Source organism: Artibeus jamaicensis, unplaced genomic scaffold (genome assembly GCF_021234435.1).
Source record: "Artibeus jamaicensis isolate MK-2021 breed Jamaican fruit bat unplaced genomic scaffold, CSHL_Jam_final scaffold_3151, whole genome shotgun sequence".
Taxonomy (NCBI): domain Eukaryota; kingdom Metazoa; phylum Chordata; class Mammalia; order Chiroptera; family Phyllostomidae; genus Artibeus; species Artibeus jamaicensis.
In genome coordinates, this window is record NW_026522037.1 from 1,315,775 (window position 1) to 1,342,223 (window position 26,449).

At 62.2% G+C, this 26,449-nt stretch overlaps 1 protein-coding gene across 4 annotated transcripts in view; it reads right to left on the bottom strand.

The window, feature by feature from the left end:
- Positions 1 to 2,634: 2,634 nt before the first annotated feature.
- Positions 2,635 to 26,449, bottom strand: part of CARD11 (caspase recruitment domain family member 11) — a 74,025-nt gene continuing 50,210 nt past the window's right edge. For 3 of the 4 annotated variants that reach the window (XM_037137923.2, XM_037137926.2, XM_037137924.2), the window contains exons 6-25: positions 23,926 to 24,105; positions 22,991 to 23,143; positions 22,516 to 22,641; positions 21,792 to 21,989; positions 20,139 to 20,315; positions 19,325 to 19,376; positions 17,868 to 17,950; positions 16,740 to 16,840; positions 15,826 to 15,878; positions 14,012 to 14,144; positions 13,411 to 13,612; positions 12,895 to 13,021; positions 10,576 to 10,816; positions 9,986 to 10,082; positions 9,743 to 9,838; positions 8,221 to 8,356; positions 7,034 to 7,213; positions 5,920 to 6,044; positions 4,522 to 4,637; positions 2,635 to 3,308 (exon numbers count right to left, since the gene is read on the bottom strand). In XM_037137923.2, the coding sequence (XP_036993818.2) occupies positions 3,104 to 3,308; positions 4,522 to 4,637; positions 5,920 to 6,044; positions 7,034 to 7,213; positions 8,221 to 8,356; positions 9,743 to 9,838; positions 9,986 to 10,082; positions 10,576 to 10,816; positions 12,895 to 13,021; positions 13,411 to 13,612; positions 14,012 to 14,144; positions 15,826 to 15,878; positions 16,740 to 16,840; positions 17,868 to 17,950; positions 19,325 to 19,376; positions 20,139 to 20,315; positions 21,792 to 21,989; positions 22,516 to 22,641; positions 22,991 to 23,143; positions 23,926 to 24,105 (2,781 nt within the window). In that variant the 3' untranslated portion in view covers positions 2,635 to 3,103. The remainder of the gene's footprint in view (positions 3,309 to 4,521; positions 4,638 to 5,919; positions 6,045 to 7,033; positions 7,214 to 8,220; positions 8,357 to 9,742; positions 9,839 to 9,985; positions 10,083 to 10,575; positions 10,817 to 12,894; positions 13,022 to 13,410; positions 13,613 to 14,011; positions 14,145 to 15,825; positions 15,879 to 16,739; positions 16,841 to 17,867; positions 17,951 to 19,324; positions 19,377 to 20,138; positions 20,316 to 21,791; positions 21,990 to 22,515; positions 22,642 to 22,990; positions 23,144 to 23,925; positions 24,106 to 26,449) is intronic. The other variant, XM_037137925.2, reaches the window with a different exon arrangement.

A 26,449-nucleotide genomic window follows, 5' to 3' on the forward strand; every position in this document is an offset into this window, starting at 1 on the left:
AGGCCTGGGGAGAGTTCCAGCTTAGCAGCTGTGTGACCTTGGTTAAGTGACCCAACCTCTCTGAGCCTGTTGTCTGCTGTAGGAAACGCAGAAGACGGGAATCAGTAAAAGAACGCTTACAAAGTGCTTGGCGCAGAGCAGGAACTCAAAAAACAGTTGCCAGTATTTGCCCAACCCGAGAGCAGCGACCCTTCATTTTTGGGGGCTCCTAAGACCTGCTGGGATCAAAGGAAGTCAGGACTTTCCCCCCCGAAGATCGCAGGCCCACCCATGCAGTGGGGTTTCCAGGGCTCCGAGCTGCCCGCTGGGGGCTTTGAAGGTGACCGAGGGTCATCTGTCTGCGGTGTGGTCAGCGGTGCCCAGGCTCGGGGCCCGCTGTGTGGGCGGACGGCCCACGGTGTGTCCCCAGCAGCTCCCTGAGCTCCTGGGGACACACTTCACTGCAGGCTCTGCTGCGGTCACTAGTGCTGTGTCCAAGGGTGGTCAGCGTCCCCACTGCCTGGCCCTCACTCCTCTCCCAGCACCTTCAGGGCTGTGGCTGCCGGGCTCTTGGCAGCCGGCACGCAGGAGCCTGGGGCTCCAGCACATGACGTCAGGGGTCCTCTTCGAAATCCTCCCGTGGGCTGATTCCCAGGGGCCAAACCCCCGGCCCCCGCAGACTTCATCAGCTCGCCCAGGGGGAGGCCCGGAGCACAGCCCCTCATTCCTGACCTCTCCTCCCACCCCATCCTATTAACACACATACAACCCACCGCCCTGCACCTGGGGCCTGCTTAAAAGAACTTGGGGACCCCCCCAAATCCTTTTCAGATCTCTCCCCAGGCATGGCCCATCTCCATCCCTCCTTCACCCCCAGCCCCCAAATTATACTTGAGCCTGGAGTTTGGTTATTCTGCAGGCAAGCCTGACAATTCTGAAGTTAAACAAGTAAATACGAATAAATCAGCAGGTCTTGGTTCCCCGACTCATTTCCGGTCACGTCGGTCCCCTCGGTTCCAAGTATAGGAGTACTTAACAAGGGGGCACAGTCTCCACGTGGAAACTCGATGGCCTCAGCATGGGGAGGGCGCACTGGGTGACTGACTGAAGCGGGAGCCCTTCCTGCCTGTGTCTCTGAGGTGGCAGCTGACACGGCCCTGAATTACTGCCGCTGGGCCCCCGGGCCTGGTGTGGCCACAGCTCCCGGCTGCTATGGGGACAGAAGCACCGCTAACTGGCTCTCTGAGGGATGCCTTTTGCTTTCAAAGGCATCGCCCTCCCCGACACACTCCGAGGGGCTGTAGAGATGAGTTGTCGGGGGAGGAGAGACCAGCCCCCATCCAGGGCCCCCAGGGCCACTCACACCTCCCGGGACTTTGTGTTAACTTGCCTTCTAAGGATTGAAATGCTAGAAAATGCTCCAGAACGCACAGCACTTTTTTTTAAGGAGACATGTATCGAGTTCTTTTATTCATAATTCATATCTGGACTGTGTGGCAAAACCAGCAGAGGATCAACTTGTGCCCCTGGTGTCTGAAACTGTAAAAGGAAGGATGGCTCCTGTATCGGCTAGACGTTCCTCGGGGCTGCAAACAACTGAAAACTGAAATAACAGCCACTTAACACAAGATGAACATTTCGGTCTTATGTAAAAGAAACCCAAGCAGCAGTTCTGGGCTTCCAGTGCCAGCAGTGACTCTGGTTCCTTCTGTCTTTCTGTTCCACCATCCTCCCTCTGCACAGGGTTCCCATCCTCAAGGTCACCCAAAGATCCAGGATGACTGCTGGAGCTCCAGCCACCAGGTCTGTATTCCAGACCAGGAACTGGAGGAGGGCTGCTGGTCTGTGTTGTCTCTCCCCCAGACTTTACCTTACATTTTGCTTGATTGCCCTAGCTGCAAGGGAGGCGGGGAACCATGACCTTTTAGCTTAGTTTCCCAGAATGAAAATCGGGGTTCTGTTAGTAAGGAAAGAAATATTGGATTGCCAGCTGCCAGTTGCACCCACAGTTCCCACAAACACACTGACCTGGTGTGAACCCCAGCCCACCACCTACCAATGGCTGAACATCCAGCATGGTGCTAGGCTGCAGCTGGCCTGCTTCGCCTGTGCACTGCTGGGTCCATACTCAAACTCTGCATCAAGGCGGTGAAGGAGAACAGTGGTTCTAGGACCCATAGAGCCTCTGCTCTCTGCTGTGGAGGGAAGCACGGCTTCCCTGAAACCCACTCCCGCCCCACTCATGGGTTGTGGGAGCACACACAGAGAGGGCCTCACCCTGAAGGCTCCCTCCTGGCTCAGGAATGAAAGGACCACTGCCCAGGGACAGAGAACACGTGTGGGAGAGCTGAGTAAGGGGCGCCCGGCCTGGGGGCTGGCGTCAGCGTGGGGAGCGGTGTGGGTGCTGGACACCAAGACCTCCCAACACAGGCCTGTCCCAGGGTGGCTACAATGGATCGTTCAAATCAGGACGCATCCTAGTCACAAGCCCCAACCCCAAGAGTAACTCGGGCCTTCCCTGGGACAGAGGCGATGGACGGCCACCCCACCTTCGCCTGACACAGCACGGAGCCTCAACCGAGCTGCCTGGCAGCGGTCTGTGGTCTCGGAAATGCCGAGAGCTGCGAAGTACTAAGTCAAAAAGATGGTTGGAAATAAGGAAGTGGAGAGATTTTAATGCAAGAAAAATAATGGCATGGTACGTGTCCCCTTCCACCTGGGACCATGCACCTCGTGTGTCCCCAGCGCAGGTGGCGCCGGACCTGCAGGGTTCCTGCGTCGCCGGCAGCGCACCTGCTCCACGCATCACATTCGACTGCTGCTCTGCTCCGAGGGGCCACCGGCCTCAGCTTGGCTTTGTGTCCTGAGTGAGGCCCTGCCTCCCCGCTGAGGCCAGCAGCGCCGGACCACCGAGTGGGGTCAGCCCCGGAAGAATAAGCCGCCAGGTGTCTCCTGAGACGCCTGTCCCCCTGGGCTCCCTGGAGGGGCTCTGATGTGGCGGGACTGAGCCCCAAGGCTGGGGCGTCTCCGTGGGTCACAGGGTGGCCCTCGCCCCCACAGCACTGCCCGGGGGGTGGGGGGGCCCAGACACCCCTCCCGAGTCCTGCTCAGACTCGTGCCCGCCTCACAGCTGGTCCTCGTCCACCCAGACGGTCTTGCGCTGCTCCTCGCCGATCCTGTCTTTGATGACGCGGAGCAGCTCCTCCACGCTGCCCCACACGTCAGGCTCCACAGTGGCGTACAGGCACGGCAGGGCCTCCAGCTCCTTCTCCTTGAGCCGGCACAGGCGCAGAAACTCCTCCTCGGTCTCGGGCCGGGGCAGCATCTTCCTGCGGGCACAGGGCGAGGCTGCAGGCGGGCGCTGGGGGCCGCCGTCCTGCCCAGCCCAGCCACTCCCCCCACCTCTGGCCGCCCCAGGCCGCCCCGCTGACCACCCCTTCCCTGTGCCGTTCCTCCATCGTGGCTCCCGTCTTCCAGCCCTCGGTACCCTGAGCCTTGTCTCTGTCCATTACGGAAATCCCAGGAGGTGGGGATTAAAAAAAACTTTTTTTACCCTTTCATTGTGGCAAAATACACATAAAATAAAACTTGCCATCTTAACCGTGTTTAAGTGTGCAGTTCAGGGGTAGGTTTATTTACACAGTTGTGCAGCTGCCCCCCCACCGTCTCCAGAACTTTCTCATCGTCCTGGCACCCCCCCCCACCCCCCCCCCCCCGCCCCCGCTTCCCGCTTCCCGTCTCGGTGAACCTGACTCCTCTAGGGGCCTCGCAGAAGTCGGTCGTACGGTTTTGTCTTTCTGTGTCTGGGTGATTTCACTGGCACACGGTCACCCTGTCACTTCAGGCCCACGCACGTGTTACGTGTCAGCAATTCCTCCCCTTAAAAAGGCTGATTGATCGTCCAATGTGTCAATGGGCCCATTTCACTCATCCATCCGTCCGTCCATTGAGGGACACCTCGGTGGCTGTGGTGAGTGGCACAGGCATGCAGGCCCCTGCCCGAGTCCCTGCTTTCAGTCCTTGCTCGGGGTCAGGCCGGGAGAGGGCTGGCTGGGCCCTCTGCCGCCCTGTGGTCGTCTTTGGGGAGCCTGCCCCCAGATCCCGCAGCCGCCGCACTGTGTCCTGTGCCCGCCCGTGCCGGCTTCTGGGCTGGGCCTGGCCACCCTGCCGGGTGTGCCATGGTCTCTGGGGGTTTGGGTCTCATCTGCTCACTCACCGGTCCCCTAGGTCCCGGCACGCAGCAGGCACTCTGTCAACATTATGTGTCAGAAGGGAGTGGCCCCAGCCCTCAGTCTCAGTTACTGTCGCGTGTGAGCGGACTCGGGGTCCGGGCGAGGCCACGCACTGGTGGAGCTCGAACCTCGGTGTCCTCTCGGTCAGCCCCCACGGCCAAGCCTTCCACCCGTCACGCGGCCTTGCACAGGGTCCGCCCCAGACCTCTCCTCCTAGCCCACCAGGCCATGGCACCGGCTGTCCTTGGGGGCAGGCGTGGGAGAAGAGGGGGTGCTCCAGGGCGCTGTGGCGGGGGGCTCGAAGCCCTACCTGAACTTCTTGCTGTTCTTCTCGGACACCCGGACAAACAGCACGATGGGGTAGATTCTGGACTTGATCAGCTCCCGGGTGCAGCCGATCCCGGCCTCCAGCAGACAGTGCTTGTTCTGCAGGAACAGGGCGGCGGTCAGCGGCGGGCCCACCCCGCTCCCCCAGCCGGTGGTGCGGGGCCTGGGCGGGGGATCGGGCCACACGCAGGCTGAGAGCCCTGAGCGTTGCCGCTGAACCAGGGAACAACCTGAGGTAAAACCCGACCTCTCCAGAGTGAGGCCCTGCAGGTTCCACACGTGGCCCCTCTCTGCTGTGCAGAGGCGGCACTGGGCCGAGGCGGACCGGCAGCGTGAAAGAGTCTTAATAAACGTGAAATCAGTGTCAAGGATGCCTGCTACTCTCTGCAGCCTGTGAAGGCATTCTCGGTACTACCAGGCAACGGGCAGAGGACACCTGAGAGGTGAGGCAGCTGCAGGTTCCTGGGGGTGCCTGCAAGGTTCCCTGGCGCCCACAAGCTCACCATCTCTGAAAGGGGACACTCCCTGCCTGGCTGAAGTTGTCAAGCAACCTTTGCATGGAAACGGAGCATGAATATGGAAAACAGCACATGCTCCCAGCTGGCAGCACAGCCAATCACAAAAGCAAAGGAGCTGGTGGAGCTCGCCAGGTCCAGGCGCCCCCTTGTTCCCTCCGTCACTGCTCCCTGCCCCCCTGCAGCGCAGCACTGCCCGGACTTCTAACAGGCGCATCTGTTGGACGGCATCGCGTTCCCGGCAGATGTGACCTCAGCTCCCACCCGCACGACATCTTCCAGCCAGTCCACGGTCAGAATTCCCCAACCAGACCTCGGAACCACACAGCTAAAGGCCGATGGCTCTGCCCGGGCTTTGGTCTGTGTGAGTAGCCACAACGGGAGGGTGCCAGGGTGACCGTCAGCTGGATGGCCAATGTGGAGTCCCTGGCCCGGCACCTGCGCTGGCTGCCCCCAAGGTCACTGCCCAAGGTCGGGAGCTGTGCTTGCACATTGCCCGGCTCCAGCAGACTCTAAATCACACGCTGCCACAGCCTTCTGGTGCTCCGTGCCCCCTCCTTTAGCAAACACGAAATCTGCCACCCCCTGTGCTCTCCCCAGCTCTCAGCCTGACGTGCTGGCCCTGGTGTCATGGCCAGACACACCTGTCCCTACACAACACACACGGGGCGTCGGCAGAAATAGGAGGTTTCAAAACATGAGGCCGGAGCAGGGGCAAGGGGGTGGAGAGAGGCAGGGAAAGGGGGAGGCCCGCCCACGGGAGGGGAAGGCCCAGGGGCGTCCCACGCTCGCCCTCGTCCGAGGTGGCCGCACAGAGACCGCCATCCGGGCAGGTGCCACCCGTTCAGCCCCCAGCCCCGCCGCACCTTGGCCGCCACGGCCTCGATGTGCGCAGGCACGACGCACTCGAAGGTGTTGGGGTTCTTCTCCCTCGAGCAGATGATGGTCTGCGACTTCTGTTTCCGCAGGAACTCATCCCTCGTGACGACGTCTGTGGGGAGGCGGGCCGGTCCCAAGAGAGGGACAAGGTGACTCGGGGTCCACTGTTGGGTCCAGACTCCCCCTCCCCCTCCAGGCCGGACTGAACTCTCTGTCCCGATCCCCTCTGGCCGTGTTTAAATGAACCCCGTCTCGACCTGGCTGGTGTAGCTCAGTGGATTGAGCGCGGGCCTGCGAACCAGACAATCGCGGTTCGATTCCCAGTCAGGGCACATGCCTGGGTTGCAGGCCGGTTCCCTGCAGGCCACTTCCCAGCAGGGGATGTATGAAAGGCAACCATACATTGATGTTTCTCTCCCTCTCTCCTTCCCTTCCCCTCTAAAGATAAATAAATAAAATCTTTAAAAAAATAAATAAATGAACCCCGTCTCCTGCCACAGTCCGTGAGGCTCCTGGGGGGTGAGGACACTCCTCCCAGCAGCTCACGGGGACGTCGGTTAGTGAACACGCATGGTTTGGCTACTACTCAGCGAAAAGGCTCAGGGGACAAGGTAGCTCGGGCAGTGCGCTGCGGTGCCAACCAGCCGCTGCCTGTCGTGAAGGGTTTGCTGCTCCACTCACCCACCCACCCACCCATCATTCATCTACCCACCCACCCATCTATCCATCCATCCATCCATCCACTCACCTATCTATCCATCAGTTCATCCACCCATCTATCCATTGACTCATCCATTCGCGTATAATCCACCCGCCCATCTGTCCACCCACCCCTGTTCCCCTGCCACATGAGGATGCTGACTCTGTGACCCCCCCCCATCACCCTCAGTGTGAGCTGGGGAGGGACAGCTGCTGCCCGGGCTCTGAGCCACTGTGAACTGGGAGAGGTGGGCACAGGCACACAGACCTCTCGCCCACGCCAGGCCGGGGGGGCGCGCTGCCCGTCCACCACCATCCTCCGGCTCCCCGAGCCCCGGGAAGTGGTGTGGCCGGCGCAGGCAAGGGCATGGAGGGCTCACGGGGTGTGCGGGGCGTGCTCACCGGGCTTGCACATGGTGAACTCCATCGCGCCCCCCGAGTTGAGCAGCTTCTGGACCAGCGCCTTGGCCAGCATGGTGGGCGTGAAGAGCACAGGCCGGCGGCGCTCGCAGTGGACGGCGCGCACCAGGCTGTAGGGGATCAGGCTGAAGTTCTTGCTGAGCTCGCTCTCAGGGTCCAGCTCTGGGGGGGGGGACAGGAAAGAGCTGGCTGTGAGACCTCCACCTGCCTGGCCCCGGTGGCGGGCATGAAGCCCTGGGTGCCCTGTGGCCCCACGGAGGCTTTTTTGGGAGAATGGAAATGGGGGGCTGGTTCCGGAAGACAACTGCCAACGGCAAGGCCTGGGAGCCTAGGACGCCCCTGGACCACCCATGAAGTGACCCGTGGGCCAGGCCCTGTCTCTCGACGCTCCATGCCAGCAGGGCTGTGGTGACAGAAGGCAGACAAGGAGCAGGTCACAAAGTCTGTCACTTCGGATGGTGCTGAGCTCTGAGGCAGTGGTTTGGAGCAGGAGGGTGAGGGCTGGCCACTCCGAGGAGGGGCCTGGGCAGGGCAGGAGCTGGAGCAGCACCCGTCTGGGCAGAGGAAGGACGGACACTGACTGGGCAGCGCGGGGATGGCGGGAGCCCACCAGGGCAGAGCTGGCCGGGTGGGGCTGGGGGTGTACTCCAGAAGCCCTGGGAAGCACCAGGGGCGGAGGCAGGGAGTGACGGGGCCTCCTTCCCACCTTCCAACCCTCCTCAGCTGTGGCGTGGGAGCCCTGGGCAGCGGGAGGAGCCACCTCCCCGGAAACCAGAGCCTTGACATGTCCTCTGCCCCCGGCCTGACTGTCTGAACTCCCAAAGCCCAGGCCCTCCTCTGGCCAACAGCAGGGCCCTGCACAGGGGACTGTGCCCTGGTAGCCCTGGGCTGACTTGATAAACAGCAGGACCATGCGCCGGGGAGGGAAACCAATAAGCAAACACTGCACCGCAAACAGCGCCAATTAGCACAGGTGTCTGGACTCACACCAAGTGCAGTGGGCGTTAGGGTGAACTTGGTGGCCTCCCCAGCCCCGCAGCTAAGGCCGGGCAGATCCTTCTCAGGCAGCACCCCCATGTGCAGGGAGCAGATGTCCCAGCCCCCCTCTGTGGGGACCCCTGAGACGGCCAGGCCCTGGGGGGAAAGGAGGCAGACGGTCAGGGCCATACCTTCCTGCCTGTCGGTCAAGAGCTTGGTGGCGTCCAGCGAGGGCCGGGCCAGGCCCCCCCTCGGGCTCCCGGGCACGATGCGCACCCGCTCGTTGCTGTTCATCCTCTTGTACTTGTTCTCCGACCTGCTGACGAACTGGGGGACGGCGGGGTGCAGGCGGCTGTGGTCCCCGCGCTCGTGTCTGACCCGACTCAGCCGCCTCAGCCGCCTCAGCCCAGACTCCAGCAGACCTCTGTTCCGGGCCCAGCTCTGCGCGGGGGCCCTGGATCGCCATCCCCCCCCCAGGGAAAAATCCGAGGCGCCTGGCAGGCCTGCAGGGCCTTTGTTTCTGGGGGTCATTAGCTCACCCAGTGGACAGGCACCCACTCTCTGCCTCTCCCAGGCCTGGAGCCCAGGGTACTGCTGCCGAGTGGGCCCCGACGGTTCCTCCTGCAGCCCCACCTGTGTTCTGGGGGAACCTAGACGTGCGGCCCCGCAGGCACATGGGGACTGGGAGTGCCCAGCCGCTGCAGGCCTTGGCCGGGAGCCTTGCTAATGGCACAGCCCAGACAGCCCGCCTGGTGGGCGTGGGCGGGACTTCACCTCCTGGGACCCTGCTGTCTACACCCACCGCCCGACCACTTCCATGATTCAGAGGTGAGTCCTGGGGGCAGAAAGGGCTGCCCAAGTTCTTGAGGGATTCTGGGCGAATTCCTCGCCGAATTACACGCGGGCGGTAATATGTGTTCTCGCGCAGTGCTGCCCACAGGACACTCAGACATCGTCGGGGTTCCCTCCTGCTGCCTGTTTGCATTTGCCTCGGCTGTGGGGCCACACTCTGGCTCTGCATTTCCCATGTCCCCACGTCAGGACGGAGCAGTGGGGTGACACACTAGCTCCCAGGGGCCTCATTAGTACAAGAACATGCTCACATCCTAACATGACGCCCTCAGCTTTTGTCCCCCAGGGACAGAGGAGACAGCCAGGCTGGATCCCCACCCAGCGTTTATGTCAAATCACTTCTTGATACCACTCGCTATGCTACTCAGTTTTCCTTGGAAAATGATCTATGAAAAAAACCCAGTCCTTTTAGAATTAAATACAAGGGAAAGGTAGTTTGGTCCCAAAGAGCTAAAATGTTCTGGTGGTTAGAGAAAATATGAGGACTTTGCTGGGTTTCCCTTTTCTCTTGGGCTGCCGGGATGCTCAGAGGTAAATTTCATTCTCAGTTGGAGGGACTAGAGTGACGTAGATGCCTGAAATACTTGTTTTTGTCTCCTGACACATGGTTTCTGGGTTTTCTGTTAGTATTTTCTCAGCGGGGTTACGTTGCTTTTAGCCACATGCATCCTCAGATCTTTTAGGAAAGTGGGGTCTGCTTTGGACAGGTGCAGAGACTCTCCCGACCCGTCTCTGCCAGGACGAACTGGGATGGGGGAGGTGACGCTGCTGTTGTTTGGATATGACCTCCGTTCTCAGTGAGAGGGGACAGAGCCACCATGGATGGGGCGGGAGAGGCTGGGGGCTCGGGGAGGGCCTCACCTGAAGGAGCTGGCCAAAGAAGAAGCTTGCTCTGGACAGGCGGGGGCTGACCCGCGGGTCGCTGGTGGAGAGCGGTTCTTCGGGCTGCAGGGTGTTCTGGAATCAGTTTGTCCACCCGTCAGATCCACGGGCTCGGCAGGACATGTGAGCTCCCCCAAGAACCAGAGCCGTGTCCCCCTGTGATCAGTGGCTCCCCTCTGTGGTCCCTCCAGAGACCAGGAGGGCAGGGCTCTGGGGACCTACCCGGAGTGCCCGCAGTGTGTGGTGGGCAGTGTCTGCCTCCTCCCGGCTGCCCCTGTGCATCAGACGCTGCAGCTTGACCAGGAGGAGCTGCTGGGCTCTGGGGAGGTGAGAGGGGGCGGAGCCTCAGGGCTGGGAGGTGAGGGGGGCCCCCAGCCGAGGACACTGCACCATCCTGCCTCCGGTGCTATCGGAGTGGTGCTGCGGCACAGTCACTTGGGTAACTTCGGCGCTGGGTGTCCTGAGGCTGCGTGTGCAGCGGTGCCGGAGTTCACAGATGCTTTACTGACATCTGTGCATCTACTCAAAGGAGAAGCTGGCGCTCAGCTCCTGGCGGCTGCCATGAAGTTATGGACCGATGTGGAGAAGGAAAGGACCAGCGAACACGAGGGAGAAAATCAAGAGCCCGGCTGTCCCAGAATGACAGAGAGGATGCGCTGGGATTTAGGGAGACAGCAGCATCCCCAGGGAGGCAGGGAAGGCTTCCAGGAGGGGGCGTGGAACTGGGGCCTCGCCGTTCAACAGGCACAGGACCCGGCATGAGCCCCTGTGCCGAGCCGCCCAGCCCCCACCCGCCCGGGTCCCAGCCTCACCGGCTGTAGCTGGGGATGGTGCCCACGTCCAGGTCATGGTCTGTGAAGGGGTCGACCCGCGCGCACAGCCACTCGTGCCTGTCCTGGTACATGGTGTCCCGAACGTGCACAACGTCATCGCACTTCAGGGACATGGAGCAGGCGTCCAGCTGGCTGGAGATGTTCAGGTTCAGCCGGATGTAGAAGGAGTCGCCAGAGGTGATGAGGCCGTCCTCCATGTCCTTCAGCAGCTTCCGGTACCCTGCCAGGGCGGGCAAGGCGTGTGGCGCTGAGGAGACGCTCCCGGGGCACACACACACATTCGGTGCCACCGCCACCCCCAGTAACACATCCCCACCCACCCGTGGGGGCCCTCTGGGAGCCGGTGACCAGGGAAACATCTGTCTTTCCCGAGGGTGAGTAGCTGGGTCATGTATAGGTTTCTCTCATTGTCCTGGCTGCCAGAAATCTCAGAGCTAAATTTCGTGCCCTGTTGCAACAAATGTAGGATCCCCACCCCCATCTCCACGCGTCTCCCACCATCACGCGGTGCTTGTGTTTTTACTGATTTTGTTCCCTTCGAGCTGTGCCTCGTGTGCACACAGTGAACAGCATCGTTCTTAGGGCTCCAGCTTGATGAACGTGCACGAATGGACACAAGTGGGCAAGCACCACCCAGAGCCCTTGTTCCTGTGCCTTGTCTGCCGACACCCTCTGTGGGGAACCACTGTCCTGCCTGTGATTGGCAGACCAGCTGTGCCCCACTCCACACGTGCGGGAGCAAACAGCAGGTGCTTGTCCCTGCCTGGCTTCTCTTGGCTTCCACATCGTGCCTGTGAGGGCCACTTACAGCGCTGCAAGGCAGCACCGTGCTTTTTCATCGCTGCATACTATTCCGCCCAGTGTTGATTTCTCCTCTCTTGTGCGCACATGGGGGCTGTCTTTGGCTGTTACTGTGCTATCAACCTCTGTTATGTGTGTCTCCAGTGGACACGTACACATTTCTCTTGGATGTGGTCACAGAAGTGGAATGATCAGATCACTAGTTATGCTTATGTTTGGCTCGAGCAGACACTGCCAGGGGGGTTTTCTGAAGTGGTAGGACCACGGCATGTGTGGTTTTAACCTGTGTAACATTGTTACTCTTCAGTGTGAAGTGTTACAAATCCCTTTGGAAGGAAGCAGGAAGGGCGTGAACCGCGAATACAGTTAATGCCGCAGAATCTGTGCCTGTGACATAATCCATAATGTCAGCCCCCCCCGTCAGCCCGAGAACACAGTGACATGCACAGGGTCCCGACAGCCAGGCCCGGAAATGGCTCGCTGAACGTCTGCCTCGCACACACTGCGATGTGTGAGCCAGCAGGGGGTCCGATCAGATTCCGGGAGGAATGGGGGACTCCTGGTCAGTCCCTCCCACCCGCCGGGGCATGTGAATGCCAACTGCTGTCTGAGCTCTCCGTCACCCGGGAGGAGAGATGCAGACGGGTCTGAGGGAGAAAGTCTTTGCTGAATTCCAGACCGAGGGGCTATTCCGCTGCACAACTCTGGGGGGCACCGCCTGGGGACTTCCTGCTAGGCTGAGAAGCCGGCCGAGACAGAGGAGGAGGGGGCCCTTCTTTGGGTTCAGAGCATCACTACCATCCCCCGCACCCACCAGGCCCTGCCGGGAAGGATGGCGGGCAGGCGGGCGGCAGTGGGGAAGGGCTGGAGGAAAGCGGCTGCTATTTATGCTCTGTTGAAACATTCATGAGCCCTGGTAGTTAGGAATAGGACCAGCTGCAGAGATAATCGCGCAGGAAATGACCGGAGGTGAAAACCAGGACTCGGGCTGCGCGGAATGGCAGACAGAGCTCGGCACCCGCTGCCTGGGAGTCCTGGCCGAGCCAGGGGACTGGAGGGAGCTGCTGCCTGGGGGGAGGCTGGCCGTTGTGGGCCTGGAGGCCACGGCGCAGGGCGGGCTCTCAGTGTGGCCCAACAGCCCTGCTTATTCCACAGCGGCAACCCCAGAGCCCAGGCTGGCTTCAGGGCTGGGAAGCCCAACAGAGGACCCCAGTGTCAGCCTGGCCCGGAGAAGGAGGAGCCAGGCCTGGCGGGGACAGGGCCATTGGCTGGGTCCAGCAACCACCAGGTGGCTGAGCCCAACGTGAGCCGGGTGGGTGTGTATGTGTGTGTGCTCACAGCCGCCTGCCCTTCCCTGCCCGCCGGCCCCATCAGATCCTCCCAACAGGGCTGGGCCTGGCCTCTTCCTCCCACCGAACCCCTGGGAGGACAGGGCCCCCCTCCGCCCCGGGTGTCCCACGGGCTGCGGCCGCTTGCGGCAGAGCCTGGCGGCCTCACCTTCCTGGTTGACTTTGTAGTGCAGTGTGACGGGGCCGCTGCACCTCTGGATGGTCCAGTGCACCTCCTCCTTCGTGCATGTGTCCAAGGGGACACTCTGCCTCTCGCCTTTGATGCAGCCTTCCAGCTAGAGATCAGAGACACGCCGTTCCCTCGGGCTCCGCGGATGCAGGGCCGCCGGGGTGGGGCGGTTCCCCGCAGAAATAGAGGCTGTCTCCCCACACCCGTCTGCTCAGCGCTGCGGAGGGCCAGCGGCACCCTGCTTCACCGGCTCGGCTACTTGCTGACCACCCCCCCGGAGCACCCGTGTGCAGGTGGGTGTGCACATGCACACACAGACTTACAGGGGCCTGTAGAGGGACCCCTGGGCAGGAGGTGACAGCCCCACCACCTTTCTGCTTCCTCCCAGCCAGGGGCCCATCACTGAAGGCAAGCTGGTGGGGTGGGGGTGGGGTGTGTCCTCTGCGGGCAGCACAGAGGCCACGGGCGAGCGGCCGCCCCGGCCCCGCCCCTCACCAGCAGCAGCTGCAGGCCCTCCTGCAGGCCTGCCTTCTCCGCCTGCGAGCCCGGCTTGACCGAGTGCACGAAGCTGCCTCGCGCGTTGCCCCCGAGCAGGGTGAGCTGGGAGGTGAGGCTGTCGCCGCTCAGTGTGGTGTGCTGCACCGAGGGCCCGGGGCCCCGCACGTGTCCCACCGAGGTGACAGACGGCCGGAAGGGTCTGTGTCAGGGAATAAAACAGGAGTTGGCAGCCGGACCTGGGACGCCTGCACCAGGCCAACCAGAGGGCGCAGCCTCCTGGGCGGTTGGGTGCTCAGGGTGCTGCTGTTGTGAGGGAGCCGGCGTGGGGCCCCGGCTGTGCAGATTCAGGCAGGGAGCCGGGCTGCCTGCACCCGGGCTGGCGGCCCCCAGGCCAGCCCCTTCCTCCAGGGACCTGACTGGGGGCGGGGTGGGTGGCAGAGGAAGTGATTTCTGATGTGGGGATGCTAGGATTCCCGGGCGGCGGTTCTAGATTTCAGGGGTGACAGGGATGGTCCCCTTCATGGGGGACTTAGGGGGTGCATGGCCTTCACCCTGTCTCCACCCCGCTCCCCGGGCCCCTTTCCCATGACCACAGCACCTTTCTAGGGAGAACTTCCTGAACATGAGGTTGACCTGCTCCAGCTCATAGGCGTCCAGGCTCTCGGACTGGTGGGAGGAGGAGGAGGAGTGGATGGACGGGGGGCCGAAGGAGTACCGCTCGTGACTGTCGTCTGCAAGGGAAAGGGGACTCCTCAGGACCCAAGAACGGCAGGCGGGGCAGCGAGGGTGGGCCCTGGGCCCCTCCTGGGGAATTCTTCCCCTGGGCGAGGAAGCCTGGAGAAGGGGCCCCCGGAGGCAGAGGGTCCAGCCCCCGCCCCCAGGAGCCCCCTTCGTAGGAAATTCAGCAGCCCTCTGGGTTCTAAGGGCTGGTTTTTGTAGCTGCAAAAGGCAGCTGCTGGTTCTGCTTCTGAATTGGGCTCCGTGTGCTCATTTTGGGTTCATCTGAGGTCTCACTACCATCTACCCGCTCCTCGGCCTATGGGCCTGGAGTGTGGCGGGGAGAGCGAACTCCAGGCCCTCACAGAAGCCCCCGCTCCCCACTGAGTGGGACCCACTGGGCTCGGCACAGGCTGCGGCCTTGCAAACTCTGCCCTGGGCCGACGGTGGAGCCTCCCCTGTGAAGGGAGTCTGTCCCGACACTGCAGAAACGCCTGGACCGCTGCCCAGAGCTCCCCCAGCTCCGCCTTCCGAAACTCCTTCCGTTCTCTCATTACCCAGCCTCCATTAGGTGCCAACCCCTCTCTAACACCTGATAGCTTCTCCTAGTCCCCGATTAAGGAGGGCCACTCGTCTGTCATTTTATCTTCTGGCAGCCGGCAGTGGCCAGGGATAGAGACACAGTGTTGGGAGGGGGGAGCAGTCTCCGGCCTGGCAGCTCTGGGGGCGGGGGGACACTGCCCCCACCCCAAGGTGCTGAGCCACCTGAAGAGGCCCGGACCCTTCCTGCTCTTCCCCCGTCCGCCAGTAGGGGCGCCAGGTCTGGCCTCTGCACTGGCTTCCCCACCGGCCCCAGTCTGCTGTGGCGAGGACTCGGGGATGTGTGTGCCCTGTGCACCTGTGCCAGGGCCCGGAGGGCCAGGAGTGGGGGCTCCACGTGTGTGGGGCTGGCCCTGGCCCTGAGGCTGTGAGGGGTGGCGCTGGTGCAGCCACACTCTCGCCCAGGAGACCGAGCACCACACCTGGTTCTCTGTGCAGCCACCTGGCCCAGACGACACCCCTGCTCCCACCAGCTCTGTCCCGGCAGCTGACCTGGGACCACCGCCTGCCCTCGGTCTGCCTGGCGATCACCTTCCCCGGGACTCCTTCCAGGGCAGGAGAAAACCCCTTAATTGCTGCCCACCTCAATCCCCGACTCCCTCCCCATTCCTGCTTGTCGTGCTCTGGTTGGCTAACTGCTTAGTAAACGAATATTTACGGGGTCTCCCTGTTTCCGGGCCACCTTCTGCTTAAGGGGCCTTCCTCTGAGACTGTTTCTTCTGCAAAATGAGGACAAGAGCGTGTCTGTCTGCAAAGTTGCTGGGAGTCCATCAAACCGGGCCAGGTGTACAGAGTAGGCGCGACCCCAGAGCTTTTCTCTCTTACAAACCCAGAGGTACCCTGACCCGTGTGCAGCAGCCAGTGGTCCCTGGTGCCCAGAACACCAAGGACAGGTCCTCTGGGTGCCTCTGGCCCCAGGACGAGGCTGTGCTCTGTGAGCACAAACAGCACCCAAGCACAGCTCAGAAATCCATCCCGTGTGTTCCTGAGGACCTACTGTGTGCAGGGCTCCAGCTAGGCAGGCCCTGCCCTGGCTGAATGGCAGGCAGTCGTGGCCCCTGCACACATGCGGTCTCAGGGGTGCCGGACACCTACCATCCAGGTCTAAGGCATCGAATCCGACACTGTCGTTGTCTTCCTCCAAGGCGCTGGAAGAGAGGGAGGGATGGGGGAGCTCGTGAGTGTGAGCGCTCCTGTGCAGTGTGTGTAGGAGCTCAAGGGAGGGGAAGCATCTGGAATGCGTCCGCTTTAGTTCTGAGAGGGCCGGGTGGATGGAGAGGATGGTCGGCAGGAGAAGGGGCAACGGGCCCAGGGAGGGCTGGACGAGGCTGGATGCTGTTGGGGGGGGTGGGCATTTCTGGCAGAGGCCGAACTCTCGGAGCCAGAATGGGCTTGTCCCTGAGAAGCAGGTGGGCAGAGTCCCCAGCGTGCCACTCTCTCTTCCTGAGACACAGCGGACCTTGGCCAGGCCAGGGTGCCGGCATGTTCAGAGTTGCTTGGGTGTGGTTCTCATGACAGAGTCACCAGGCCCGAGCCAGGCGCCAGGCAGGACCAGAGACTCGGATCCCGCCCCATCTGCAACTCTGTCCAGAACCACCCTGCGATCTCAGACTTGGAGACTGAGGAGCCAGACGTCTGCTGGCTGCAAACACCTGATGCCCAGGTGTGGCTTTGCTTGTTGGGGACACTGGTGGCTTCCAAGAGGTGAGGAAGGGGGACAGGTAGCGGGGGTTGGGGCCATTCACTGGGTCTCTCACTCTCTGGCAGAAAAAGCTGAGCCCTGGAGGCACGGGACGAAAGAACCTGACTTCTGAGTAGCACGGGGCAGGGATGCAGGTCTGTCCTTCATGAGCCAGCTGGGCGGCCCTGGGAAAGCCGTGTCCCTGCGGGAGCCTCAGCCTCCTTATCTGAGGAGCGGTCACCTCACTGTCTCCCTTTGCAGGAGGCCCAGGACTGGGAGGGAGTGAGCGCAGAGCGGCACACGCCGGCGGCAGTTGCCGGCCACCCACCTCCGGTGAGGCGCGTCTTCCTTGTAGCGCCGGACGATGGAGTCGTTCCCTGGGGGCTCGGCGGTGATGGACATGATGCTGGACCGGCTCCGGTGCGGCTGCTTCAGATGCACAGGCAGAGGTGTCACGGGGAGCCCGGGTCACGCGTCCTTGCCCCCGAGGGCGTCAACCCCATACACACATGGGGGCAAATGCGACTCAGCTGCAGCCCACCCGACGTGGGAGCAGGACAGGCAGGGCCTCAGCGGGGTGCACCTAGCTTGGTGCATATCGCTCACATCAGGAGGATCGGGGAGGATGTGAGGAGGGTGGTGGGGATGGCCGAGGCCAGGGAACCTCGGTGGTGCCTTGTACCCCACACAGGCTGAGTACCACTTCTCCTGCTGTGCTGCCTGTGCTCTAAAGCAGATGGAGACCCTTGGGCCTGGTGTGTGTGTGGGGGGGAGCAAGAGGTGACTCTTTCAAACCGGGCCTGCTGGCTTCTGGCAAGGGCTGCCTTCAAGGAGAGCCTGGATATCGCCCCCCACCCCCCAGAGCTGCCATGAGACAGGCGTCATCGGTTATCAAGTCTCTAGGGCCTGCTTTTGGAAGCGGAGCTGACAAGCTTCTCAGGGCTTCCCCTGGGGTTAGAATTGCTAATCCTGAGCCTTCTGCTGCTTGGCTGGGAGAATGGAACTGGATGGGGTCTGAGACCCCTTGGCTGGCCCGGCCCAGGTGGGCTAAAGCTGAGGTGGGGGGCGTAGGGCTGGAGGAGGGGCACCAAGCCTTTGCTCAGGGGTGTCTGGGGCTCCAGCTGCTTGTCCCCCCCACTCCCACTCCCCACCCCCAGGGCTGCCAGAGCTGTCAGGGGCGGAGAAGTTGCATCAGAACCTCCGCAGCCTGTGCAACGCGCCACAGCTCCTGGGAGGCCCATCTCTCCCTCCCACCGAGTGTTAAATTGAGAAAGGAGGAGGCTAGAAGGTGTAAATACATCAGGAGGCCTGCAAACATCTTTAAATAAACATAAGGCGGACTTGGGCTGCAGCCCCAGATGGGGGTGGTGTGGCCCCAAGCCGGCAGGTGGAGGAAAGCAGGGAGAGGGCCTGGGGGGCTGGGTTGGAGGGGGAGGGGAGATGGGACTTTGCTTACCACCTTGGGGAAGGAGTTGGTGATGGGCAGGGACAGGGCGGAGCTGGGGCTGGCGTCTGTGCCTTCTTCCTCCTGACCCCTCCCTGTCCTCGTGATGCGGGAGAGGCAGCGTGGAAAAGAGGACAGGACAGGGAGTTGAGAGGCCCTTCAGCACTGAGTTTGGGGGGGGTGTCTGCCCTGCCTGGGTGGTCCCGCCCCTTCCTCCCATGGGGGCTTGCTCTTTCTTATTGCCCCTTCCCGCTGGAGTCTCCTTCACCAACACGTCCCCGCCCCCTGCTGGGCCGGCCCTGACCAGCACTCTCTGGGACACTTGGCTCCTGGAATGGGAATGTCCCCCCCATTACCCCAAGGGCTGAGGCCAATGGGGGTGCCTCTCTCTCCTTCCGGGCTGTCTGGGGCCCTGTCCTGCTGCAGAGGAGTGGCTGGCAGTCCCATGTGTGTCCCCACCTTATGCTGGGTGTGGGCAGACAGACAGACAGACAGCTGCATGCATGCACCCTCCCCTAAGGGCTTCTGAAGGAAATGAACCAAAAGGTGCACTTCCTTGGCCCCCTGCACTGGTGCTCGGGGCCACTAAGGCATGGTGAGGAGCCAAGGAACTCCCTGCCTGCTCTGCGGGTGCCCCCCCAGGCCCGCCCTTCTGGTGGAAAAGGTCCTGGGACAGCTGATCAGACTGGAGAGGATGAAGCAGGTACCGTCCGCACTGCCCCTCCAAGGGGTGGGTCCCGCCCTCAGGCCTGTCTGTCTGTCCGGCAGCCTCCACCGCCACCATTCCTATGCGGTCTGCTCTGAGCTCCAGCGTGGTGGAGTACAGGCTCCGCACCCTAGACGCCTAGACGTCGGCTCCCCAATAGGTCCCTCTTCAGCCTCCCTCCTTCCAAGTCTCCTCTGGGCGTCCGAAGCACCTCCTGCCTCTCACTGATGGCCCTGAGCACCTGGGCTCTCCGAGTGTCTACCTGGACCTGCTGGTACCCAGCACACAGTAGGTGCTTAGTTCACCAGGGAAACCCTCACTAGCCAGTCGCCACTCCTGGGCCAGGGTGAGGACCCGGGAGAGGAATTCTGTGGATAGTGTGTTTTAGAGGACCAGGGGCTGGCGGCTGGGCCATAACCCCTGTGGCCAGGGGGGCTGGGCCTGGGCTTTGGGGGGCATGCGGAGCCACCCTCCAGCTGATGAGAGGGGGCCAGAAACCCTGAGTTCAGCTGAAGTACTGAGGGCTCCAGACACACCCACAGGGAGGGGTGGTGGGTGGGGGAACCACAGACGTGACCTGGCTGTGGTGGCAGCTTGAACCCTCGGGGTGACAGTGACATCAACTCCTCTGCAGACACCCTGACGTCTGGGACCCCGAGGCCCCTCCCAGGTTCCCCCCACAGGGGAGAGTGCCAAAGTGGGAGCAGCAGACAGACGGAGAGCCCAGAGTGACAGACGAGAGCCGGCCTGGGGTCTCACTGACCTTGAAAATCTGACGCTCGCTTCAGGCTGATGGGGGACTTGGCTCTCTGCAGCTGAAGGGGTGGGGGACAGAGGACACAAATCAAACCAGGCCCAAGACACATGTCACCAGAGCGGCAGAGGCACACAAATGGAGACGAGCCCGCGCTGCCGGTTCACAGGAGGTGCACGGTGCCTCTCTCGGCAGCTCGGCTCCATGGCTGGCGCGACAGCTGCCGGCACAGACAAGCTGTCCCTCGAGAGGCTGCGAGATGAGTCCGGATGGGACGGGCGCACAGTGGTGGGGAGGGCCTGGCTGCGCAGAGCGGCGCCCAGCGAAGGGCATTTTCAGGAAAAATTGGGTTCAAGGCCACACGTGACACCCTGTAGGGTCCCCTGCTGGCCTCCGACCAGCTGCCTCTGGTTTCACGATTGCAGGGGGATGACGGGGGGTCTCAGCCCCCTCATGTTAGATCGCCTCACTGTCTCACTCAGTCACGCATCCCCTCCCCGTCCAGGGCCAGCCCCGCACCACGCCAGACTCTGAGCGAGGCCTGCAGGTGACAGTGGGGACGCTGGCCCCCTCATGGCCATCACTAGGGACGCGCAAGGCTGGCCCGCAGCACCCAGCTGTGGAACACACAAATGGGACTGGAAACACCGCGGCTATCTCTCGCTCTCTCCCTGGCCACATTTAGAAAAAACCTAGCAAGGGGTCACAGCACAGGGGGAAGCGAGTGCGGGCACAGCGTCCATCCGCGGGGCGGCTCGTCTGGGGCTGGGACCCTCGCCAGAAGCACTGCCCCCGCCCCGGGTCCCCTGGCCCCTGCGAGTACCTGGATGCCCTTCAGATTCATCCTGCGCTTGGGGGGGTGGTAGGGCAGGAAGTATCTGCTGTCTTCCGGTGAGTCCTCTGAGGTAGAAGAGTCGTCGGCTTCCTGACCGTTGGTCCGGGGGCCGGCGTCCCCGAAGTGCTGGGCGATGATTGTCACCGGCAGGTTCCTGGGCAGACTCTGCAGGATGAGAGAAGCCGGTGCCCTGAGGGAGAGCGAGCGGCAGCCACCAGGACGGCCCGTGATCCCTCCCTGGGCCCACGTCTCCCTGGACGCCAAGGCCGTCTTCTGGCTCAGCCCCCTCCTCAGGCGCACTTGTCCCATCCGCCTCCGGCCAGGGCAGAGCAGGGAAGGCACAGCCACCCACTGGTCTGGGCCACCGGCCTGTCCCCGACTTCTAGCCCCCAGCCCACGCTACAAGTATAAAAATATCACAGAATGACAGACTGAAGATCAAACCGTGCCAGGTACTGCCCTCTGTGGTCTATATAAGTCACCCGAGGGGTGAGAGCGTGACCAGACGTCTGCTGGCCCCCAAAGCCCCCAACACCCTCAGGCCACACTGCCGCCAAAGCTGGAGCTCCCTGCCTTACCCCCCCCCCACCCCCACACACAGAGCCCCTCTTGGTCCCAGAGCAACGGGCCCTCGGGTCCTTGACTACAACCTGCTCTGCTCCCCCTCCCCTGGTGGTTCCTACCACCTCCTCTATGATGACAAAACCACCAGTCGTGGCTGCCGACAGCATGCCCTGGGTGCCACACCCCGGGGCCTTTGCTCCTGCTGTCCCCGTGGCCCCATCTCTCGTGGTGCCAGGTGGTGGTTGCCTTCCTGGAGCTTCCGCTTCAGTACAAAGCACTCAGGAGGTTGAGTGTGCAACACAGCCGGCCCAGCCCAGGACGCCACACTTCAGTGCAGGCCAGGAGGGCAGGGCCTGGCTGGGGGAGGTCAGGGGGCACCGCTCTAAGCGGGGGTCTGGTGGCTGGTAATCAAGGGCATCTCCCAGAGGAAGACTTTCCTGAGACCCTGCGGAGCCAGGGTGGGAGCCTCCGCCTGGAGGCCATGTGCCCCTTCCTGGGTTTGCCTCTGGGGCCAACTGAGTGCTGGAAGGGGCGGGCTGGGGCGGGGGCGGTGTCTCATCCTGGTGGTCTCCCCAGGCTTCTGGCTGCTGGTGCCCTCAGGCAAGCTGCCCTGGGTCCCTTCCTTGGTAGATGAGAGCGTCACTGGGCCTTGCAGGGTGACGGTCCCTTGCATTAAACAAGCTCCTGTGCAGAAGGTGCTTCCCACTGTACCTGCAGCCCACCACGCAGGGACCCATGGGTAGGGCACTGCCACCTGCTCGCAGGGCTGTGCTCCTGCATTTCTGGGTGCCCGGGGCCCTGCCTTGCGATGCACTCTGACCTCCACCCCACCCACGAGGACGGGCACTAGCAGGGGCAGGTGTCTCAGACCTGGTGGCTCTCCAGGCGGCAGGGGCAGCGCCAATGCAGTTGACCGAGGAGGTGAAGCTACTGGGCGAAGAGCCAAGCCAGGGTTTCACCTGCGGTTTCCAACCTCAGTATTAAGGGCTCTACTCATGGCTACACGGACATGTGGAAGTTCAAGGGCGGGGCCGTGCCGGGTGCAGCTGGGGAAGGGCGCCTCTTAGCCGGCCCCACCTGGTCCAGGCTGCCGCTGCCTCTGGACAGGCGCCGGAGCTTGCTCTCCAGGTTGACGATGCAGGCTTCCCGGCGGACGGTCTCGATCCTCATCTCGTCGATCTTCTCCTCCAGCTCGCGGATCTGCTTCCGGTACTTGTCCTTCTCGATCAGGCACTGGGAGTACTGGGTCTGCGCTTCGTCCCGGGAGTGGAAGGCCTGTAGGCAGGAGGGCGAGGCTGCTGGGCTCCTCACCCTGGCTCCCCCACCCCCGACACCCGCTTCCCAGTCTGGGGGTCCTGTGACCGGCCTCCGGCTCTCTCCTCTGCCCCAGCACCTGGGTGTTACGCGCTACCTTCCCCCTCAGTCTGTATCCCAGCATCCGCCTGGCCTGCCCCTGCTCCCAGCCAGGGGCTGTCTCCTGGAGCCCACGCCCTGTCCCTGCTGTCCCCACGAGGCAGTGCTGGCAGGATCCCTGTTTACGGATGGGGCCACCAGCGTGCCCATGTGTCTGCAGTCACAGGCCTGGGCGACAGGGCCTGTGCACAGCTGTCCTACTCTAGAGACTGGGCATGTAAGGCCCTGCCCTGTGCCCTCGGCCCACAGCACCTGATGATCTTTTTGGTTGGAGCCCATCTTTGGAATGGAAATGAGAGCCGGTTGGGGAGTGACTCCGGCAGAGCCCGGAGGCTGGGCCTGAGTCCCGACGGCCCTCGGCCCCCTCACTGTGGCCTGGTGGACGCACCTGGTCGCGCTCGCGCTCCACCTCCTCCAGCTGCAGCATGACCGTGTTCATGCGGTGCTTGTACATCTCGCAGTCCTTCCCCAGGGTCGAGCACTTCAGCTCCAGGTCTTCCCTCTCCTCCAGGTACTGCGGGTGCAGCAGAGGGACAGGGAGAGGTCGCCGTGCCCGCTGAGCCCCCAGCGGGGCAGGCTGCCCTGTCCCAGGGTCAGCTATCCGACCGGCAGCCCCCTCGGCAGTAGGCTGGCCCATGGGCTGAGACTTGCTTCAGACCTACTATGTGGGAGGGACTGTAGTGGGGGCCAGTGTGCCCTCTTGTGGCCTCAGTTAGGAAGGGGCGACAGGTACTGAGCTGGCACAGTAACCCGCAAACAACTACAAGGGCGCTGACATTGGACGGTGGACAGGGAGGGGGCTAACCCCCGGGGTCCAGAGGGGAGTGTGGGGTCGGGCGGTCCCAGGGCCCGCCAGCTCCCACCTTGTCACGCAGCTCCTCCGCCTGGCGGACTTCCTCCTGCAGGTGGTAGATCTTGTTGACGAGCTCCTGCCGGTCCTCCAGGGCCTCCTTGCGGTCATGCTCCAGGATGTCCAGGATGGCCTTGTCCGAGTCGGGCAGGCTGCGCTTCCCAGCCTGGGGGGGTGGAGGGGAAGCGGTGGGCACAGGGCAGGGGGCACTGTGGGGAAGGCAGCGGGCAAAAAGCCAGCAGCAGCACCGAGAGACCAGAAGGTTTTGTGCCAGGAGAGCAGGCATGCATCTGTCTCTCGGGTCCGTAAGCAGCTTCGTATTTAAGGGTCCACCACCCGGACAGCAGCACAAAGCGGCTTGTGCTTGGGAACGCCTCGAGGCCCCTCGCTCGGCTGCTCCCCAGAGCTTCCTAGGTGACGGTGAAGGCGGGGCCCATCTGCCTTTTGGAGGCTTCCCCTGAAATGGCACAATCTGAGCCGGTGGGCCCGGGCTGCAGCCTCTGCCCGTATCAGAGCCGCTGGGACCTGGCTGCCAGGCCCGGGGTGATTCTGGAGGAGGGCACGGCTGCCTTTTTTCTTTCCCTTAATGTCTGTGCTCTGGGATGCCACTCCACAGTGACTTCCTCTGTCCCTACGGCCACTCTGTGGTGACAAAGGCAGGGGGCACTGGAAGTTTTACTAAACCACATGGAGGTGGTCTCTGGGCTCGTCAGGATCTTTCAGGACAAGGGGACTTCCCGGTGCTCTGCCCCTCACGGCACCCGGGCACCGATGTCCCTGTGAGTGATTTCTGTGGAGTGTGTCGGTTAAGAGAGCCCTGCACAAGTATTATGTCACACGAAGTCATGTGTCGGAGAAGCAGGTGACGTGGTCAGCGGCTGCGTGCAGAGGAGGGCGCGGCCGTGGCCTGGGTGCATGGAAGTGTGGCCGTCCCACCGCCCCCCTCACCTGTATGATCGACTGCAGCTCCTGGATCTTGGTCTTCAGCATCTCGTTCTCCCGCTCCAGCTCCAGCACCTGCTCCTTCTTGGGCCGGTTCTCGATGTCGTTCTTCAGCTTCAGAGACTGGTTCCTCTCCAGCTTGCACTCCTCCTCCATCTTGTTCAGCCGGTGCTTTAGCTGGTCGATCTGGGGCACCCAAGGGTGTTGGAGGGGAGGCGATTGGCAGGGAACACCCAGAGGAGGCAACGCCCCTCCCTGTCCCCCGGAGCTTTGGGCACAACCTGCTCCCCGCTCTTCCAGGTGGTGGCAGAGAAGGGCGCAAAGAAGCCTGTTCCAGTAAGACAAGCCACCACCTCCGGGTGGGTGACCAGCTCCTGATCAGTTCGCCAAGAACAGTCACAAAGGCTCTGTCCCCTAGAACATTCCCAGGTAGCTTTGAGGGGTGAAACAGGTTGCGGGGGGTGGGGGTAAAAGATCCCCAGCTGGTATCCCCGAGGTGTGTCATTTGTCTCGATGCCCCTTTATGATGGGTTTCAAACTCTGGCCCTTGGAACTCAAGGGACCCCGGAAGAGCCGTAGTGTTAGGAATCGGAATGAGGACGTGGCCAAGGGCTCCGGGCCTATTCTGACTCTGCGCCCCCCAGAGCGGCCCTGCTTGTGCTGGTTTGTCCTCTTGGGTTTCATTCACACTGGCCTTTATTGGAGCCCGCGGCGTTCCTGCTGAAAGGAATGCTCAAGGTGCTGAGACCCTCTGGAGTCTAAGCTGATAGGCTCTCTGGTCTAAAGGGCCTTCAGGTGGCGGCTAGGACATCTGAACCCGGGACAGCTGGAGATGTGCTGCACCTACCCGGCAGGGGTGAGTGACAGGAGCTGGGGCCAGGAGGCGCTGTTGACTTTTGTGCCTGAGCACAAGCCTGACTGGCCTTGAAAAGACACCCAAAACAAGGGCTGCAAGGACAGGGGGCGCCAAAGGGACGGGTGTCCTTTTTCCAGTCCAGGCTTATGGAGAGACTGGTCTCAAGTTAATCGGCAGGTTGAGGGTGGTGGCTTTGGTAAGGGAAGGGCCACAGTGGCCCCACGGCCTGGGTGGTACATGGGACACGGGACAAGGCAGGCAGAAGAGCAGCCTGGGGCTGAGAAATGACCTAGGGACCGCGCTGGCCAGGTGGACATTTTCATTCTAGACGTGCTTTCTCACTGTTAGTGTACCTACGCAGAAATGTAACGCAAGAGAAAGTTCTAGGACTGAAACTTCTCAGTCCCCACCACAGGTCAACGCCCCCGAATTCTGGGGAGAATGTCAGAGAGATTGCTCCTCCTTAGGGATCATGGGGAAAAAGGTCTTGGAAGATCAGCCCCAGTGCCCTGGGCTGGGTCCCAGCCCCAGTTGCCCCTGAGTGGGTGCGGCAGGCACTCGCTGGGTTGGCCACTACGCCAGAGGGTCATGGGGCCTCAGCTCTCTAAGGACGTCGGTCTTCTTTTCATCACTGCCATTGACAAGCGAGGAAACTGAGGCCGAGAGTCAAGTGCGTGGGGAAGCCCGGAGCCAGATCAGGACTTGGATCCACAGGCGTTAAACACCCCTGCTCTTAACAGGAACACGCTACGGCCCTTAGGCCGCCGACTCAGTTCCCTTGGATTCTGCTGGATTGTCTCCTGCTCTGTCTGCTTTAACTGAATTGCATGAGATCTGACCAGAAATCAGGATGTTTATGCCCGTGTCCCCACAGTGCTTAGCACAGTGCCTTACACACGGCAGGTGCTCAATAAACTGTTCTGAGCGTCTGTTTCCCACCCGGCATCCAGAGATAAATCAGCTGTCACTGCCCAGCTCCCAGTCCACTGGGGCTTCCCATCACACCCGGAATAAATTGCAAAGTTCTTACTGTGTCCCCAGGATCTGGGCTCCGGCCGCCTCCCCTGCCTCCGTTTGTGCCACTTGCTCATTGGCTCCGGGAGAAGACCGAGCCTGCCCCTACCCCAGGGCCTTTGCACCTGCTCTCAGCTCTGCCCCTGTGACTGGCAGGGCCAGCCCCTCCCTTTCCTCAGACCTCCTCTCAGGCGTCCTCTGGTCCTTGGCCTTTGCGGTCACCTGCCTGGAGACAGTGTCCCTTGCTCCCTGTCCTCGCACTCTTTGTTTTCCTCTGGGTAAGAGCACTCAGTCCCACAGGCCTCCCTCTACTCGTCCTCTGGTTGGACGTGAGCTGCAGATGGCAGGGCCAGGCCCTGAGGGGGCACCCCTGGGAGACAGCCTGGGCCCAGGGTGCTCAGCACGTACAAGGAATGAATGAGTTAAGCAAATGCCCTTCCCTGTCTCCGCCAGGCAATGAACTCATTAATGACATCGATTACTTGGCCGGTGGATTGTTGGAGGATAAGTGATTGACTCCCCGACAGTGTGACGCGGAGCTTTGCGAATACAGATGGGAAGGGCCGTGTCCTGCCCAAGGCCCTCACGCTTCCATGGAGCAGGTGCTGTGCGCAGCTCCTGGCTGACTTTCCTGGGAGCCTGTCCTCATCTGGGCCCCCT